At 37.3% G+C, this 20,522-nt stretch overlaps 4 protein-coding genes across 4 annotated transcripts; all 4 read left to right on the forward strand.

Moving 5' to 3' along the window:
* The first annotated feature begins 376 nt into the window (after positions 1 to 376).
* LOC128515613 (zonadhesin-like) lies at positions 377 to 9,976 on the forward strand. The gene is made up of 6 exons (XM_053489697.1): positions 377 to 547; positions 2,836 to 2,952; positions 8,296 to 8,380; positions 8,703 to 9,043; positions 9,591 to 9,792; positions 9,951 to 9,976. The coding sequence occupies exons 1-6, from the start codon at positions 377 to 379 to the stop codon at positions 9,974 to 9,976; spliced, it is 942 nt and encodes a 313-aa protein (XP_053345672.1).
* On the forward strand, positions 9,855 to 12,411 carry LOC128515520 (alpha-tectorin-like). The gene is made up of 4 exons (XM_053489583.1): positions 9,855 to 10,158; positions 10,247 to 10,449; positions 10,578 to 10,940; positions 11,416 to 12,411. The coding sequence occupies exons 1-4, from the start codon at positions 10,050 to 10,052 to the stop codon at positions 11,686 to 11,688; spliced, it is 948 nt and encodes a 315-aa protein (XP_053345558.1). The 5' UTR covers positions 9,855 to 10,049; the 3' UTR covers positions 11,689 to 12,411.
* Positions 12,412 to 15,686: 3,275 nt separating this feature from the next.
* On the forward strand, positions 15,687 to 18,509 carry LOC128515614 (IgGFc-binding protein-like). The gene is made up of 6 exons (XM_053489698.1): positions 15,687 to 15,735; positions 15,847 to 15,936; positions 16,198 to 16,538; positions 17,521 to 18,088; positions 18,177 to 18,379; positions 18,489 to 18,509. Exons 2-6 carry the CDS (start codon positions 15,894 to 15,896, stop codon positions 18,507 to 18,509), a joined length of 1,176 nt encoding a protein of 391 aa, XP_053345673.1. The 5' UTR covers positions 15,687 to 15,735; positions 15,847 to 15,893.
* On the forward strand, positions 18,471 to 20,115 carry LOC128515521 (IgGFc-binding protein-like). Its single transcript, XM_053489584.1, has 2 exons — positions 18,471 to 18,829; positions 19,400 to 20,115. The coding sequence occupies exons 1-2, from the start codon at positions 18,614 to 18,616 to the stop codon at positions 19,667 to 19,669; spliced, it is 486 nt and encodes a 161-aa protein (XP_053345559.1). The 5' UTR covers positions 18,471 to 18,613; the 3' UTR covers positions 19,670 to 20,115.
* Positions 20,116 to 20,522: the final 407 nt, after the last annotated feature.

The raw sequence follows: 20,522 nt of genomic DNA on the forward strand, positions 1-20,522 counted from the left end.
CTGTAACGGCTAGTGGCGCCCAACGTGGGGCCATCAAAGTTTCCTTTTATTGTTATATATTCTGTGTACATTGATGTACGGTTGTGGTTACCAACCTAGCCATCACTCATACAATTTTGCACTCCGAAATACACTCACTCAAGTGTTTGGTTAATCAAACAGTTTATACAAATTAAATTGGGGCAAATTATGGCTGAGTCTGACGCCTGAGCTAGGGAAGGGTTGGTAGCTCATGATTTCACAGCAGGCCCTTTCATGACCAGACGTTAGCCCATTCAAGAGCTTATTAACACCGATAGCCACCTTTATCTAGGCACAGATGGGGTGGATGAAGAGGGCCCACATGGTAATGATGGGGTAGAGCAACTGCTCACCGATGAATAACTGTCTCCACCTCCTCCACCTGAAGGCTGAAGGCCTGAAGGCGACCCAAGTCCTATTTCCGAGGCAGCCAGCCTTCCAAGGCAGCCCGTCTGGTCAGCTGGAAATGGCTCTGCAGACACTAGAAGACACACTCACCCAGCGAATGGATGAGCTGTCCGATCAGGTGGGTGAGCTGCAATGCAAACGCGACACTCATATGTTAATAAATAAGCACAAACTGGAAAGTGTCTAGACAGAGTCAGACGGTAAAAAAAACAGTATGAGGATCAATTGAATGACGTAGGCCATTCCATGGTGGAGTGCATAAAAAGGCGGGACTCACAATTAAAGGCCAGGACGGGTGCGCAACCGGTCGCTACCTCTACTTCTTTCCCTCGGCCAGGGTCCATTTCTCATCCTCCCTTTCCCAATAGCTGCTTACACACTCCTACCTTCAAGGCCCCTGTAAAGCTGGATTTCCCCAGGTTTGGTGGTACTGAGGGAGAAGATCCCATTAGTTTTGTGGAAAGGTGTGAGGAATACTTAGCCCCACAGTACATTTACTCTCTGATGGTGAAATACTGGCCACACTCCCCTCTGTAAACTCCCACACTGCAAAAGACTGGTGGACAGCAGAAAAACACAGTGTATGGAGCTGGGTGTCATTTTAAATTTGTACTGCTGAAGGCATTCCTTACCAAGGACCATGAAGTTGAGGCTGAGAAGCGTCTGAGGGAGGGGCTCCAGCAGCCGGACGAAAGCATCAGGGACTTCGCCTTTCCGTATCGTGCTCTGTGCCTTATGTGAAAACCAGGGATGACGGAGGGAGAGATAGTGCAAGCAACACTGAGGAACTGCAATCCTCGCATTGCCAGTCTGCTGTGGAGCACAGTAACCACCACAAGTGAGCTGGTGGAAATTGGAACACTGGTGGAAAGGGATTTTAACTCAGCCAAAAACATTTAGGCAAAGGCAAAACCTCGTTCCAACACCAAAACAGATAAAGGAAAGCAAAAGACCCACCAGCCTCAGTATTGCCCAGGCCAGCTCTTCTCTGTTGATTGTACAGCTCACCTTAAACCATGTTTCCCTTTACAGCCATCATCGACACAGGCAGCACCTTCCCCCTCATAACCCTGTGGAAGAGGATGAAGAGACCAACCGAAAAATGGCAATCAGCAAGGGGGTAGTCGCTCTAATTGGCCAATATCCTAGTACAGGCTGCAATAGGCAAACTGCATGCCCAATGCTCCTTGCAGGGAGTAGTATCTGAAGTTTGCCTATTCATCATGAGAGATTGTGATCTTGCATTCCCTGGTGTGCTAGGGCTAGATATTCTACAGATTACAGATTAATTTTTTTCCAGCACTCCTATGCCATCACAGGTAGAGAAGGGAAATATTTTCCACTCTGTACCTCTACTCATGGCCAAGTCTCCCTTTATATAGCAAATCCATTGCCCCAAGTATCAGACACCACCAACACAATAATTTCCAACCCGGTAAGCAACACCTCCCCGTCAGAACAAAACAAATATCAGTTACAGGAGCTGTTGCTAGAGTGGCTGACTGTATGCACTGACCAAATTGCTCACACCAAGGTAATAACCTATCATATCTACACCACTGATAAAAGACCAATCAGAAAAAAAAGCATACCCTGTCCCTGTCCACAAGCAGCAGGTTGTGGAGGAAGTGGTCGCCAAGATGCTGGAAGCAGGGATCATTAGACCGTCTACTTCGCCATGGTCTTCCTCTGTCATGCTGGTAGGAAAGAAGGACGGCGGGACCTGTGTCTCCAGCTGAGAAACTTTTGTGAGGACTTTAGGGCCCTGAACAGCGAAACGCAGCTGGATGGCTTCCCTCTGCTCCAGGCCCACGAGATCTTAGAGGCGCTCTCCTGGGCTACTGTGTTTAGCTCATTAAACCTGCATAGCGGATATTGGCAGGTGGAAATGCATCCTGACAGCATCCCTAAAACAGCTTTCATAACAAAAAAAATCAATACGAATATTTTTATCTTCCATTTGGCCTTAAAAATGCAGGAGCGACTTTTCAGAGGCTTATGGCCACCGTTCTAGCAGAAGCCATTGGAAAAATATTGTTTTGTTTATATAGACGACATTGTTTATTCAAAGGACACCATTACTCACCTCAATCATCTCCAATAAGTATTTTCACTCCTTGACGCTGCTGGTCTCCCACTCAACCTGAAAAAATGCAAGCTCTGTCAAGCATCTCTCTACTTTCTAGGACATGTCATATCTGCCAAAGGCATAAAAACAGAAGAAGCCAAGGTACCGTAGCAGCCATACAAACTTACCCCGTTCCCTGCAACCTTAAGGAGCTACAGTGCTTCCTAGATCTGGCTGGTTGGTACCATCGTTTCATCTCCCACTTCTCAGAGTGTGCTGCTTCTTTACATGCCCTGGAGAAGTAAGGAGCCAAGTGTGTATGGACCTCCGAATTCCAGTTAGTCTTCAAGGATCTGAGATCTGAGACCCCAGACTTCAACTGCCCCTTTAAGGTGCAGAAAGACACCAGCAACATCGGCCTACATACAGTGCTCACCCAAGATCACGAGGATGGGGTACATGTAATCGCCTACGCCTCCCGGTTGCTGAATGGAGCTGAAAGTAAATACTCGGCGTCAGAGAAGGAATGTCTAGCTGTGGGGTGTGGGCAGTGGAGAAATGGCGCCAATATCTAGAGGGTAAGGCATTTACCATCATCACTGACCATGCTGCTCTAACTTGGGTTTTTAATCAGCCGAACCCCTCCTCACGCCTTACACGCTGGGTACTTAGGCTACAGGCTTTTGAATTTGTAATACAATACAGTAAGGGGCAGTGCAACACCGTTCCTGATTCCCTGTCACAGCGCTGGGAGGGAGAGACCATGAATCCCCGACTGGCGGTGCTCCGAGGCAATGATCTGCAGTGGGTTCTGCCATGTGACTGGGGGGAGCTGGAGAAGGCTTAAAAGTACAGTAACCCACTCAGAGTGGGTCCTCATAGTACTGTGCTGAAGGTTCCAACCAGCTCCATGCTGGGAACTGTCCTGATCTCCAGAAAATTTTTACACTGCTCAATGAAGTTGAGCGCGTCTGCTGTTTCGCAGTAGTCGCCAAATGATGGAAACTACAAGCAGATTGTGTAAAGAAATAAAGCTGAAATTCAGACTTCCATTAGTACAGTATTAAAACCTACAGTAACAATGATACTCATACTGTAGTATTTACTGTATACCTTTAAATGGAGACATTAGATGTTTCTTGATTTAATAAATTTCAAAAGAGATTCACTTGAGAACATAGCATGTAGCAACACAGAGACTGGGAAGTTATCCTGGCCACAAACTGGAACCAGATTGTGATTTAAAAAGGGTGCAATAAAAATCACAGGCTTCTCTGGATTATCACAAGTATTGCACTTTACAGAGCCTCGACTGATAACACTACAAGTGACCACAATAAAAGCACCACTATGATTTTCACCTACCACTCCAGTTAATTTACTTGAAAGATATTTGTTGTGTAAACTTAAAGCAAGAATCCAATGTAACGCAAAAGCACTGTATGTAACAATAGGACAATTCCTAAAAATTTCCTGAAAAACACAACATTTCAGGCACAGTGTACTGGATACTATGCACCCCTTTAGTTGAGGACTACTGTGAGAGTCCATCAATATTTAATTAATTGATAGCACAAGATCTGGCGTCTGTGTATATCAAAGGTACATGGATTCAATATGTAGATGATCTTTTGATTTCTAGTCCAACCAGAAGGCACTGTCAGCCAGGCTCATTGAAAGTTCTGACAGTGTTTGCTAAAAATAGACATAAGGTCAGCAGAGACAAACTCCAATTCTGTAAGCAGATTGTTAGTCTGTATGGCGGGTTATGGCATAGTGACACTGGTCCCAAATAAAAAGGTTTTTTTAGATTGTACAGTAGAAGCCTTTTTAAACAGCCATCTGCTCCATGGCAGGACCCTTCCCAATCCATCAAACTTTGCTGAAAATTTTTGCGTTATCCAAACTAAACAGTAAGCTTAAATCTCAAGGCTCTGTTCTTGTGACTTTCTCAGGTCTAACCAGTACTAGATATTTAAAGATTTTCCCAAAACTCTAGTATAGTTCAACCTCTGAACTGTTCGTATGTGTGTGCATTTAAGTAGTGTAGTTTTATGTGTCATAGAATAGTCAAAAAAAATTCTTGTTTCTTTACAAAGAACAGTTGTCTTTGCCATGTATTTTAAAGTCTAAACATTTGCCCAGATCTAAAGTTACCTTGCTCAATACTAAATTTTGTGTTATCATCATTGGCCACGTGATAAGTAGAACTGATAAGATACACTAAATTTTGCTAAAGGCTGGAGGGGAGGCGATAAAGTGTTTATTATAAATTTTGATTCAGTTACTTAAATTAACCCGAATCATTGAAGATTCGATACACCTCTGACCCAGAGCTAAGCACTACATATTAATGGTGAAGAATGCGACAGCTATTCTTTGTCATTATTATGTAAACTCTACACAACCTACATGCAAATGGAGTAAATACGAGATGACTGCACTGCATGATGGACTGAACTGTACAATTGTATAAACCTGCTATGTGATGAAAACAATTAAGGACCTTAAATGGACAAGGGTTAAGGCCTATGAAATGTTGGCCTAATTGAGGACTTGGACTGGTGAATGAATTAGGCCGGTGTTTTATTGGAGAACTTGTTAAACTTGATGTCAGTTGGGCTAACCATAATGTGTGTACAGAAATTGTATTTGATACAATTGGACAGTGGTGGCTCAGTGTGTTAAGGCTTTGAGTTACGGATCGGAAGATCAGGGGTTCGAGCTCCAGCTCCGCCGGATTGCCGCTGTGGGCCCTTGAGCACGGCCCTTAACCCTGTCTACTCCAGGGGCGCCCTTGACATGGCTGACCCTGCACTCTGACCCCCCCTGCTTACCAACAAGAAGCTGGGATATGCGAAGAATTAAGCATTTCACTGTGTATGTATTGAATTTAGTGTTTTGATGGGGGCACGTAAGGACATGACTATAGTAATGCTGGGGCATGATATCTTATGGACTGATACACCAACACAACTACGCGCTCCCTGGATACTCGTTCTTCAGCAGAGATGTGGACAGACTTTCTTCTGCTTGGTGATACACAAACCAAGCAGAGCACCCATAATGACACTGTTGATCTTACCGATGAAGGTAAGAGGGTGATGACATCGGTAAGAGGGTGATGACATATGCTACTTTGGAGTGTTCAGTAAAAAATTCTGAGCCTCGTAACTTAAGAGACCGTGAACAAAGAGAGAAAAAATCGAAAGGTGCCAGGTTTTCCATCGTATGTCTGAGGCAATGGCAGACAAGGTTCTCGAACAAAAGGAGGTGAAGGTTAAACTGAAACCAGGGGAGATGTGACCTAAAGCTGTTCAATCAGAGAAGTCAGAGCAGCGAGGGTGCCTGCCATTGATTTTGGGTTCTAATTGACCTGCTGAATCTCTACGTGGTTTGCGCCAAGGAGTTTGTCCCGTCCTGAGTTCCCTAAGTCCACTGGATCCATGCTGGCCAGATTATGCTGTCAGGTGCTGACCGAGTTGGGCAGGCTGGGAGGACCCAAAAGCAGACTCACCTCACAGAAATGAAAATTTTAATAGCTTTAATGATGAAGACACTGAGTATCGGGAAAGAAAAGCTTGAGCAGTGTTTAGTTTCAAGAGCAGCCAGGTGTAGCAGATACTTTGAGTAATTAAGTCATGAGCCACGAAAGCTACATTCATGAATATATACAATTAATTGCCAAGCTTGGCATGGAGGCACAAAATAATCTGACGAGGAATGAGGGTCAACACCAGCCTTTTAAAGCTAGAGGCTGATAGTTAAATTGGAGACAGGTGTGTAGGCGGCGAATGAATCTGAGACTGCGTGAACAAAACACGATTGGAACCTATGTGATAGCGTCCTGGTTAATATCTCTGGGCTAGGCCGTGACATGTGTAAGATCAAAGTTTACTGAATTGTAATAAATGGATAAAATGTAAATTATTAAATACAATTATTTCTAGAAATATTTCTGTTAGTTCTATGGGATCACTTTTAATATTAATGAATGGGTGAAATACAACAGGAAAAACACAAAAAGCTGCAGGATAGTGGCCCTTTCAACATAAGGACTCAGACCCACTGATCTAGAAGAATCTCCTATTTATTAATACATAATTAAATAATATTTAATATTGACAACCTGCTGCTATTCATAACCGGTAGACAGTAGCTCTGCCCATCCAGCAATCATTGTGTTACATAACATAATCTTGTTACAATATATTTTATGATTTCTATTCTATGTATAATTTTATTAACACTGTATGCTGTATGCCATTATAAATGCTGTAATTTTTATATTATCTTAAGTAGAATCATCTTACCTAGTTTTAATATTGTCCTGAGTTATCAGCCTATCTTATACAAATGCCTACTTGAGAAAAAATAACACTACAGATAATTTATTTTAGATTATATAAACACATCTCATAAAGGCACACAGCTCATACAATAAGGCAGGTGGGGCATTATTTACTGTACAACGTGGCCCAAAAGTCTGGGTCCATAAAGCAAATGCTCAAATTGATGGTCTCTAACTGAATACAAGAACAATGAACATTTGTCAATGTATTAGAACAACAAGTTCCATGCAGAGGTGATTTACTGCATTAGTGGTGTGATTGTTCTGGGCTGATTTTGAAACAGTACTGACCTCAAATGACTCCAAATGGAAAAGCTGAATGATGTTACTTCTGATTCAATTCCATTTTCTGTTGTTAGTTTAAAGCCATCTTGACCTAAGGAAAAAAAAAACTTCTGACATAAAAAGAAAAATATTAATTTCCATATAAAAATGTGCATGGATACGGATTGGTTTTGTACCAAAATGTTCAACAAACATTATTTTCATGTAGATTTTTTTTCAAGGGGTGTAAAAAGTGGTTGTTAGAGATACCTTGGCTTTAGCTTTTTTTTTCACCATAAACTTACAGTGGTGTAGTGGCTAGCACTGTCACCTGGCACCTTCAGGGTACGAGTTCGATTCCTGTTTCTGTGTGCGTGGAATTTGCATGTTTTCCGTGTGCTTGGTGGGTTTCCTCCAGGTACTCCGGTTTCCTCCCCTGCAGATCAGGCTAATTGGCATTCCCAAATTGCCCCTAGCACAGGAATGAGTGTGTAAATGTGTATGTCCAGCAATGGAGCACACCCTGTCCAGGGTGTACCCCGCATCATGCCCTAAGTCTCCTGGGATAGGCTCCAGACCCCCTGCAACCCTGAGTACAAGGTAAAGCGGTATAGATGATGAGTGAGTAAGTGATACATAAACTAGATAAACTTTAACATGCATAAAAATTCAGTACCAATAGTCAGCAGTTTCTGGAATACTCAATAACCCCATTTGGATGTTAACTGCTACGCACTAAATTTTACTTTTAAAGTGGCTGAGGTTATTTTCTTTCCTTTTTGTTTTATATTATACATATGTATAAAATAAGTGTTTGTGCGATTTTTTTAATATGGTACCACACCTAAAAGTTATCTATATACTGCACTTGACATTTATTAAAAGATTAAGTTAGTAAACATGGAAACTCACATAAATAAAGTGCATGATGAATTAACTATTGACACGTCACATGTAAGATGCTAAATGTGTACAAGCAGTGTTAGTTCTCAGATTTGATTGGCTCCTGATTTAGTCATCCAGGATGATATAAGGCTGCTTGAGCTGAACCTCTGCAAGACAAAAGCAAATCCGGTATGTACCATTACTTTAGTTATAGAACTAAATGATTGATAATAATGTCTGAGAATTGTACAAACTATTTAGTTCATTTGAAAATCTGTGATATTTTTCTTTTTTGTAGTTTGCCACCAAACCGCAACAGACTTTTCACACAGGTCTAAAGATGAAAGCAGCTTTTTGTGCTATCGCTTTTCTGCTTGTCTTTGGTAAGTTCAACTAAAAAAAGAAAACAATCAAGATAATGTAATATTGTTTAAAATCTACATTTGAAAATTTACACTCCCAGTCAAAATTTTGGGCACACCTTCTAATACTGTACCATGATCTTTCCTGATTTAAATTTCTTTCTACGTTCTAAAAAATATTGAAGATGTCCAAAATATGCAATGATATCCTTTGTTGAAGATATTGAGATGTGTCTGCTATTTAAGCTCCTGTAAAGCCATTATAATGGCTCTTATCTGAGGTCTTGTTTGTTAATTGGAGCTTTCTAAGGCTGGTAACTCTAAATGAACTTCTTCACTGCAGCAGGTCGGGTCCAATGCTGTCCAATTGGAACCACATGCAGTGATGTTAAAGGAATCCAAAACTGCAACAAAATTCCACGTGGCACCTGTAATATTTATGGAGATACTCATTATAACACGTTTGACAACAGCACCTATAACTTCCAGGGTACTTGTACTTACACTGCCACTCAGGGCTGCCACCTGGAGGGAACAAACCTCACTCCGTTTTCAGTCGTGGTAGAGAACGAAAGATGGAATGAAATCCAACAAACTCCAAATGTTTCCATGGCCAAGGTGGTTGTTGTGGAGGTGTATAACATGACTATAATTCTGCGAAGAAATCAGATACACCAGGTCATGGTTAGTACAATTTTCATTACATTTGTTTTATACTATATAATTTCTTAATATGATTTTTAAAATCTTGTAAACCATCATGTGTCAAACTGAGATTTGTGATCATGCATTTAGAAGAGCGTTAGTGAGAGCAGACAATGGGGAGGGAAGACCTGGGGGCACAGTTGGTGTTCTGGTTCATCCCAAAGTTTTTCATTTTAGGCACTCTGTACAGCCAGGGCACCTGAGCTCTTACAGTCCAACCACTGTAAACCATAGCTTCATGGAGCTGACTTTGTGCCTGCTAGCCCAGTTTTGGGCTTCTTGGTTCTAGTGAATGGAAATTGTAATTCTACAGCATACAGACATTCTACACAATTATATATCTTCAACATTGTGGCAGGAGCTTAGGGAAAAACCACTTACTGTATGGGTATAATGGTCTAGTGTCCTTATTCTCTATATTTGACTTCATAGTATTCATTTATTACTTTCTCAAGTGTGTGTCTAGAAAGTTTAAATTAATGTAATGTATAAGTAGATCATGATGTATTTCTACTGGCATTTCCAGATTAATGGTATCCTAACCAACATTCCTGTAAATCTCAATGATGGTGAAGTGATTATTCAGCAGGAGGGTGATTTTAATGTGATCCTTACCAACTTTGGTCTACGAGTGGCCTACGATATGATTTATCATGTTATCATCACAGTACCTGGCACGTACGCAGGGAAGACCTGTGGCATGTGTGGAAACTTTAACAGTAATAAGAGTGATGAGTTCATGTTGCCAAATGGAAAAGAAACCAAAGATTTTAATATATTTGGAGCGGCTTGGGAAGTGGCTGTCCCTGGAGTTGTGTGTGATGATGGCTGCAGCGGTGATTTATGCCCAAAATGCCCTCAAAATGAAAAACATGTATTTGAAAAGGACTGCAGTATTATTACCGACCCTAACGGTCCATTTGCTGCATGTCACAAAGTTATCGTCCCTGACTCCTACTTCAGAGATTGTGTTTATGATGTCTGCATGACTGAGGGAGACGAACATATGCTGTGCCACAGCATCGCTGCGTACATGAGTGACTGCCAGAACTTTGGCGTCCCGATTAAAAACTGGAGAACCTCAACATTCTGTCGTAAGTGCAACACTCATTTTATATGATCTCTAGTTGTACAAGTATTCCCTATTCTGTTGATGCTAAGGTTGTATCTCCTTTTTTGCAGCCTTATCATGTCCTCCCAACACTATCTACGAAATCTGTGCAAAGGCATGTGATGCACCTTGTCCTGGCCTTACTAGTGTAATGGAGTGTAATATTCAGACCTGTCTTGAAGGCTGCATGTGTAAACCTGGATTCTTTACCAATGGGACTGGATGCGTTACAGCAGATCAGTGTGGCTGCTATGACAAAGGACACACCTATAAGGTAAGATGCAAATAAATAAAAATACAACTTTTTTTATTTGTAATATACTTAAAACAATTGTGACATTAATAAAGGTAAGTATGCACAGTGCAATGCAATTTTAGTTACCAACATTTTTCTATTTGTAGCTCCATGAGACCGTCGTCACTGAGAACTGTCAAGAACGCTTGACCTGTCTACCAGCCGGCAAAATAGAACACCAAAACATGAGTTGTGAAAGTAGTGAAGTCTGCACCACTAAGAATGGTGTTCGTGGATGCTACCCAAGGCAGTGCATGGTGGAGGCTGATGGCTCCTTTAGCCTTTTTAGTGGAGAAACCTGGAACATCACGTCTTTAGGAGCCTACGAGTTAGTGAAAGCCTGTAATGGTGCTCTTGAAGAGGAATGGTTCCGAGTGGTGGTGGAGTTTGGAAGCCAGAACAGTGTTGTGGCTGTGTACGTCTACTTTGAAGAAGTCTTCATTACGGTCACCAACAATCAGTCCACTTGGGTAGGTTTATATCTAATGTAATTAAATGTAATTAAAATTAAATTAAATATTATTAACACATTATACATTATTTGTTAAATAAATGTAATTTTACAAGACTTAAATATTCTTCATTTCGAAAGTTATTGTTATTACAATCTACAGTATAATTAATATAATATAATTATGGCTCATGAAAAAAATTGTATGCACATGATAATTTACCAAGATTTATTTTTTGTTATAAAGAAATTAAGCAAGTAATGTGATACACAATATTTACAGGTACACACAAGAAAGGAAATAACACTGAATAAAAATATCATGAAGATGTATATAATTGTTTTTTCTTTTAGAAATAACGATGCATATTTTTATGCTTCGTAAAAGATCCTTTAGGGGGCTTATAATTATTAATAATTAGTATTAATATTTCCAGCAAATGTTTTTATGAAACATTAAATATAAAAATATATATATTTTAAATGTTTTTCAGATCAATGGAAAGCTTCTGACTCTGCCACAGAAGCTGAAGAATGAAGTGATTGTTGAGTTGGTTGAAGATACACTCACTATTGAAAAGAAGGGTATCCTGAGAGTGTCTTTCAGTCTTTCACTAGGGCTTAAAGTGAGTGTGAGTGATGGCATGGCGTCGAAGGTGTGTGGAGCCTGTGGAAGTGATGACAAAATATTTCTTCTCCAGCCGCAAAGCATTAAAAAATTCATGGCCAAATGGAGAGCACTTGACTTTCCAAATTATCTTTGTTAAATGTGCTTTTGATAAAATGACATGGGCATATCTGCATATTGGAATTGCTTTTTTAAATCAATTGATTCGAAGAATAAATGACGAAAATTCTAACAGTAAGGCCCTGTTTACACTTGGTATAAGGAATCAAGATGTTTCAAGTAATTGGATCACAAATCAGCTGAAATAGACTGCTGTTCATGAGTCTCAAATGCATCCTCACTAACCTCATTTAGAATGACATCAATATGAAGGCAAACTCAAACACATAAAATAAAAACCTCAAACAAATATATTAATTAATTGGATGGCAATTTCCTAAATAAATTCTAGACTTCAAGACATATGCAGCATTAATGAACATTACACATTACAAACAATTAACATCTTAATGCTAATTTTGCTCATTATTGCACATTAAACTCCCTTTAACCCTTTTTAGTGTTAATTGTCTTTGTATAGCCCATCTATACATTTGGTATCACTAAACTGTTTCTTTCAAATAATAATACGTACTGTAAACAAGGCCCTATATTATTAAGCGTCATTCAAATTATTTTGTTTAAATTTAATCCTTTACGGATAATAATGCAATCTTTACATAATTTAAGAAGTGAGACATAATGTAATCTTTAAGCAAGAATTAAGATCCAAATCTATCAAATTTTGCACAGCTTTACTCATTGATTATGTTCTCTTATTGCTATGCCATATTTTCATTATATTTGCAAATAAAGCCTTTCTCCTTTCTCCTGCATGACTTTGTATTTCTCATTCTGATCTTTTTAATATTATTCCGGTGAACAAATAAATAAAGAAAGTATGTTTAAAAAAGCTAACAATTAATGCAAGATTTTGTTTAAAGGACTGGCATATACTGTAGATTTACATATAGATCGCAAACCTTTTATATACAGTACCAGCTATGCTTAAGTTTTATTTTTAAAAATGAGAGAAAAGAAAGACAAATTAAACAATATGATGTCTTCACAAAGGCATAATATAAGTTGTCTACTATTACTTGTGTAATAAATGTGGTAATTATAATTATAAGGCCAGAATGCAGTGGGTTTGTATACAAAATTTATTAGTAATAGTAATAGTAGTAGTAGTGATAGGTGCAAAATAACTAAATAATACAAAATACATAAAGAAGTAAAAATATTTTTTAATAAACAAACAAATAAATAAATAAATAAATGAATTAATTAATTAGTTAGTTAATTAATAGGATAATGACGAAGACTCATAATTACTGTACTGTAGTGTTTAAATAAAAACATTGGTTGAGTAGGAATGTTAGAAAATTTTATTTTAGTCCATGTTTTTAAACTATGTGCAAGTACTTAAAATACTTTAATAACTTTTTTTTTTTTTTTTAAATCATTAAACAACATGCAACAATTATCTACAATGGGCCCTACTGTCTTTATCATTATTATCTTTGCATATTTGTAGGATTCTACTTCATGATTTATCAATGATTGTTACTGTATATGCAAAATCATGTTCAAATCATGGTTCAAAATGTAAAAGAATAAACAATGACTATTTTTAAGAGTAAACAAATAATTAAATAAGACATTTGAATCTTATCCATAGCAAAGTTAATCCATATCCACATAAAAAAAATATTAATAAAAACTTTGCCAGAGCCAGCATGCACCAAAATGTCACTTAAATCTATAGAAAAACAATGTTTTTATAGACTGAAAATTTGATTTACAAATCAGTTAACCTTATTATTTTAATAGTTTTCACATGGTATTTGTTTAGTTTTGTAAATATTTATTGTTACTTACAGTACATGATGTTTAAAGCATGATTTTACCTAAATCTAATGCTGAGGTTTAATGCTCCTGTTAGGTTGATGAAACTGAATCAAAGTCCGCCAAATTGTAATAACAGGAGAAAATTTTTATTATTAAACACAATTATTCCTGTCTTTGCAGGTTCTACAGGATTACTTTTATAATTGAAAATCAATCGACATTTTGTGTACCTGTGTGTGAGCAATGCCTACAGTTTATATTTAACCCTAACCTTTTAAAAGTTTTATTTTAAATTTCTCACAATTTTTTTTTCAAAAATTGTATGCATTTTAAATAAAAAGAAAAAACATTTGGCTTGAAAAATGATCATGATCATTTGAAAGTTGGCCACATACCAATTGTGTAAAACATCTTTCTTAACCCTGGTCTTGGAGGACCCCCTGTCATGCACATTATAATGGTTTCTGAAAACAACGTCACGGCTGAGACCCATTGATCTGAAAGAGCCTGCTATTTATGCACACATAAATTAATAAAATGTAATATTAATAACCTACTGGTATTCATAACCTGTAGACAGTATTTCTGCCCATGTGCTAAATAAGAATATTTAATAATTTCTTTTCTATGTATAATTTTATTTACATTGTATCCTGTATGTACTTAGTACTGCTGCTATTTTTATATTATCTCAAGTAAAATCCTCTTACCAAGTTATAATATTGTTATAATATAATATTGTAACTTGTTGAGTTATCAGCACTTATCATCCTACACAAATGCCCAACCTTTCTCAACAAGTGCAATCAAATATACTTAAGGAAAAAATAACACTACAGAATGTATTATAGATTACATAAAGGCATTTCATTAAGTTGTCAGAATTCAATTGAAACTTGAATCAAAGGCATGAGACACGAAAGCTAGATTCATGATTCTTTAGATCCCTTGACAAGCTTGGCATGGAGGCATGAAATAATCCGGCAAGTAATGAAAGTCAACAGCATCCTTTTAAAGCTAGATGGGCAAAGCTGGTAGGTAAATTGGAGACAGGTGCTGCTTGTCTTTGGTGTGTAGGTGGCAAATGAACCTGAGGCTATGTGAAAACCAGGAGTGGAACCTATGTAAACCTAGTGTCCTGTTTAATATCACTGGGCTAGGGCGTGACATGGGTCACAAGATCAAAGTCTGAAAGTCAAAGTCACTAAACTAATACACTAAATACAATTACTTCTGTTTCTGCATGCTGTATGGGATCACTTTTATGATTAAAAAATCAATAGAAATTTTCTGTACCTGGGTGTACATTTGTACGCATAAAAAAAAAAAAAAAAGTTAGAAAATTTTTGAGAAAATGTTTTTAGAAAATGATTATGAGACTTGAAATACAGGGATTTTTTTTTTTTAATAACGAGTGTAATAGAGCAGGGAAAATACTTATAATTTTATTTACATTAGTTATCAGCCTATATTTTACGAATGCCCCACCTTTCTCAACAAGTGCAATCAAATCGACTTAAGAAAACACTACAGACAATTTATTACGGATTACATAAAGGGATCTCATAAAGGCACATATGGCTCATGCAATGTGGCAGGTAGGGCATTATTTACAGTACAGCGTGGCCCAAAGGTCTGGGTCCATAAAGCAAATGCTTAAATTGATTGACATAAAAAGAAATTAAAAATATATATTTTTTCATATAAAAATGGCCATGGATAGAGATTTGTTTTAGGCCAAAATGTTCAATGTTAATCTTTATAAAGATTTTTTTAAAGGGGTATAAAGAGTGAGAGAGAGATTCTGATACCTTGGAATTAGCTTTTTTTTTTTTTTTTGCACTATTATACATAAACCTGATAAACTTTGACATGCATGAAAAATAATTAGTAACAATAATCAGCAGTTTCTAAAACACTCAGTCACCATTTGGATGTTAACTGGTAGACAATTAATTCTACTCAGTCTATTAAGGTGGCTGAGGTTATTTTATATTTTGTTTTATATCATAAGTATTGATGAAATAAGTGTTTGCACATATTTTGTACATGCTACCACACCTAAAAGTTATTTATATCCTGCACTTGACATTTATCAAAAGATTAAGTTGAAAATGCAGTCTTCACAGAAATAAGGCGTATGATGAATTAACTATTGACACGTCACATGTAAGATGCCAAATGTGTACATGCAGTGTTACTTCTTAGATTTGATTCGCTCCTGATTCTGTCGTCCAGGATGTTATAAGGCGGTTTGACCTGAACCTCAACCAACTGCAAGACAAGAACAAATCCGGTATGTACCTTAACTTCAGTTACAGAACTAAATAATTAATAATAATGTCTGAGAATTGTGCAAACTATTTAGTTTGTTTTGAAAATCTGTGATATTTTTCCTTTTTTGTAGTTCGCCATCAAACCAAAGCAGAAAGGTCCTTTTGTACATGTCTAAAGATGAAATCAGCTCTTTGTGCCATCGCTTTTCTGCTTGTCTTTGGTAAGTTCTAATGAAAAACAAAAAAACAATAAAGACAACATAATATTCTTAAAAAAATTTTTCATTAAGATTTTTATTTCTTTCTACATTATAAAACAATACTAAAGTGGTCCAAAATATGCAATAATCTCCTATGAACAGTTAATATTGAGATGTGTCTGCTACTTATAATCCTTTACCTATATTATCCTTATCTAAGTTTCTGATTGTTAATTGGAGCTTTCTGAGGCTGGTAACTCCAAATGAACTTCTACTCTGCAGCAGGTCGGGTCCAATGCTGTCCAATTGGAACCACATGCAGTGGTGTCAAAGAAATCCAAGACTGCAACAAAATTCCATCTGGCACCTGTAATATCTATGGCGATACTCATTACAACACCTTTGACAACAACACCTATGTATTCCAGGGCACTTGTACTTATACTGTCGCTCAGGGCTGCCATCTGGAGGGAACAAACCTCACTCCGTTTTCAGTCGTGGTAGAGAACGAGAGATGGAATGAAATTCAAGCTACTCCGAATGTTTCTATGGCCAAGGTGGTTATTGTGGAGGTGTATAACATGACTATAATTCTGAGAAGAAATCAGCTACATCAGGTCATGGTTAGTACAATTTTCATTGCATTTGTTTTTATAATGTCTTAATAAGATTTTAGGAAAATCAATTCTGTAAACCATCCTTTATCAAACTATATCAACCCTTTATGCATCTTAAATAACAACACATCCTTAAAAAACAGTATTAGACATCTTAATGAAAAGTAGTCTATAGTAGTGTTTCTCAGCTCTGTTTAAGTTGAGTTGCACATTTTAGTGCTTTCTTAACCCCCAGGACACCTGATTTAATTAATTAAATAATTTAAAACCCTTTGTTAATTTAAGTGGGTGTGGTAGAGCAGGTAAAACACTAAAATATTCATGGCAGGGGACCTCTGGGCCAAGGTTGAGAGCAACTGCTTTATCATGAGTGAAATCATGAGTTTTTAAAAATTAAACAACACTGGGATTTAAGCATCCGTAGTATTGTAGACATTAAATGTCCAAAAGTTTGTGGACATCTGATCGTCACACCCACATGAGCTTGTCGAACATCTCATTCCCCCTTTGCGCTTAAAATATCCTCCACACTTTTGCAAGGGTTTTCCCTTATATTTTAGAAAATACATAATGGCATTAGTGAGGTCAGACAGTGAGATTGGGTATAAAGACCTGGGGGCACAGTTAGTGTTTTGGTTCATCCTAAACGTTATTTCATTTTAGTCAGTCTGTACAGTCGGAGCACTTTAGCTCTTCAGGTTCAACCACTGTAAACCATAGCTTCATGGAGCTGACTTTGTGCATGCTAGACCAGTTTTGAGCTTCTTAGTTCCAGTGAAGGGAAATTGTAATTCTACAGCATACAGACATTCTACACAATTATGTGCCTCCAACGTTGTGGCAACAGTTTGAGGAAGAACAACATATGGGTGTAATGGTCAAGTGTCCTCATTCTCTATATTAGACTACATTCTATTTATTTACTTCCTCAAGCGTGTGGTTTTAGAAAGTAATTAACATATTTAAATAACTTTAAATGCATTTTCAGATTAATGGCAACCTAACCAACATCCCTGTAAATATCAATGAAGGTCAAGTGATTATTCAACAGGAAGGCAATGTTAATGTGATCCTTACCAACTTTGGTCTAAGAGTGGCCTACGATATGGTTTATCACGTTAGTATCACAGTACCTGGCACCTACGCAGGAAAGACCTGTGGCATGTGTGGAAACTTTAACAGTAATAAGAGTGATGAGTTCATGTTGCCAAATGGAAAAGAAACCAAAGATTTTAATACATTTGGAGTGGCTTGGAAAGTGGCTGTCCCTGGAGTTGTGTGTGATGATGGCTGCAGCGGTGATTTCTGTCCAAAATGCCCTCAAAATGAAAAACATGTATTTGAAAAGGACTGCAGTATTATTACCGACCCTAACGGTCCATTTGCTGCATGTCACAAAGTAATCGTCCCTGACTCCTACTTCAGAGATTGTGTTTATGATGTCTGCATGACTGAGGGAGACGAACATATGCTGTGCCACAGCATCGCTGCGTACATGAGTGACTGCCAGAACTTTGGCGTCCCGATTAAAAACTGGAGAACCTCAACATTCTGTCGTAAGTGCAACACTTATTTTATATGATCTCTAGTTGTACAAGTATTCCCTATTCTGTTGATGCTAAGGTTGTAGCTCCTTTTTTGCAGCCTTATCATGTCCTCCCAACACTATCTACGAAATCTGTGCAAAGGCATGTGATGCACCTTGTCCTGGCCTTACTGGTGTAATGGAGTGTAATATTCAGACCTGTCTTGAAGGCTGCATGTGTAAACCTGGATTCTTTAACAATGGGACTGGATGCGTTACAGCAGATCAGTGTGGCTGTTATGACAATGGACACACCTATAAAGTAAATAAAAATACAACTTTGACATCAATAATTGCAAGTAAGCACAATGCAATGCAATTGTAGTTACCAACACTTTTACATTTGTAGCTTCATGAGACCGTCATCACAGAGAACTGCCAAGAACGCTTGACCTGTCTACCAGCCGGCAAAATAGAACGGCAAAAAATTAGTTGTGAAAGTAGTGAAGTCTGCACCACTAAGAATGGTGTTCGTGGATGCTACCCAAGGCAGTGCATGGTGGAGGCTGATGGCTCCTTTAGCCTTTTTAGTGGAGAAACGTGGAACATCACGTCTATAGGAGCCTATGAGTTAGTGAAAGCCTGTAATGGTGCTCTTGAAGAAGAATGGTTTAGAGTAGTGGTGGTGTTGGGAAGCCAGAACAGTGTTGTGGCTGTATATGTCTACTTTGAAGAAGCCTTCATTACTTTCACCAACAAGGAGTCTACTTGGGTAGGTTACATAGATAAAATTATTATTTCTTTTACTTTTACAGACTTCTATTTATCGTGCTCCTAATCAGACAGCAAAATATATATGTAATACAATTATAATTATATATAATAACACACTATGCATTTCTAAAAACATACTTTTCTAGTAAAGGCACATAATATAATATTATATAATATGATATGATATGATATGATATGATATGATATGATATGATACAATACAATACAATACAATACAATGCAATATAACATAATATAATATAATATAATTATGGCTTATGTTTTTTGTCTTGAAGAAATTAAGCAAGTAATGTGATACAAAATATTTACTAATACACATAAGGAAGTAATTCCTTGGGGGGAAAAATCATTAATATATAAAAGATTTTTTTTATAAGAAATAAAAAAAAAATGTTCCAAATGCAAAAAACAAACAAAAAAAAGTTTTTTAGTATGCATATTTTTATGTTTTGTAAAAGATCCTTCAGCAGACTCATAACTACTCCCAATTAGTATTAATGATTTTAACAAATGTTTTTATTTAAAAAATATTTAATTTGTTTTTCAGATCAATGGAAAGCTTCTCACTCTGCCACAGAAGCTGAAAAATGAAGTGATGGTTGAGTTAGTTGAGGATTCACTCACTATCGAAAAGAAGGGTATCCTGAGAGTGTCTTTTAGTCTTTCACTTGGCCTTAAAGTGAGTGTGAGTGATGGCATGACACCAAAGGTGTGTGGAGCCTGTGGAAGTGACGACAAAATATTTGACCAGCCTCTAAGCATTCAAGAATTCATGGCCAAATGGAGAGCACTTGACTTTCCAAATCCCCTTTGTTAAATGTGCTTTTGATATAATGACATGGGCATATCTGCACATCTGCACACTACCAACTTTTTTAATCAATGGATTTAAAGAATAAATTCTTAACATTTTAACAGTAAGGCCCTTTTTACACCTGGTATAAAGAATCAAGATGTTTCCAGTAATTGGATCACAAATGGTCAGCTGAAATTGACCATTGTTCATGTGTCTCAAATGCATCCTCACTGACCTCATGTAAATGTTTTTAGAATGACGTCAATATGAAGGCAAACCCAACAGCATAAAATAAAAACCTCAAACAAATATATTAAATCATTGGATGGCAATTTTCTAAATAAATTGTCGACTGCATGCCATTTCCAGTCTTAATAAACTTTACATACTGTAGTACAAAAAAATTCAATTGACATTCTTAATGCTGATTTTGCTTATTATTGTAGAGTCACATAAGCTCTAAGTTTAGGACAAAGCCCTTTTTAGTGCTAATTGTCTTTGTATAGCGTGTCTATACAGTGAGTTTCCTTAAACTGTATGTTTCAAATGATAATACGTAGTGTAAACAGGGCCTTATATATTAGGCTTCATTCAAATTATTTTGTTTAAATTTAATCTTTTACAGATAATAATGCAATCTTTACATGATTCAAGAAGTGAGACATATGTAATCTTTCAGCAAGAATTAAGATCCTAATCCATAAGATTTTGCACAACTTTACTCATTGATTATTTTATGTCATATTCTCATTGTATTTGCAAATAAAGCCTTTCCCATTTCCTTCATGACTTTTCATGGGTTTTCTTATTCCAATTTTTTTCAATATTGTTCCAATGACATATTAGTTATTTTTTTTTAAACAAACGTTAATTA

This window comes from Clarias gariepinus, chromosome 28 (assembly GCF_024256425.1).
Source record: "Clarias gariepinus isolate MV-2021 ecotype Netherlands chromosome 28, CGAR_prim_01v2, whole genome shotgun sequence".
Lineage (NCBI taxonomy): Eukaryota > Metazoa > Chordata > Actinopteri > Siluriformes > Clariidae > Clarias > Clarias gariepinus.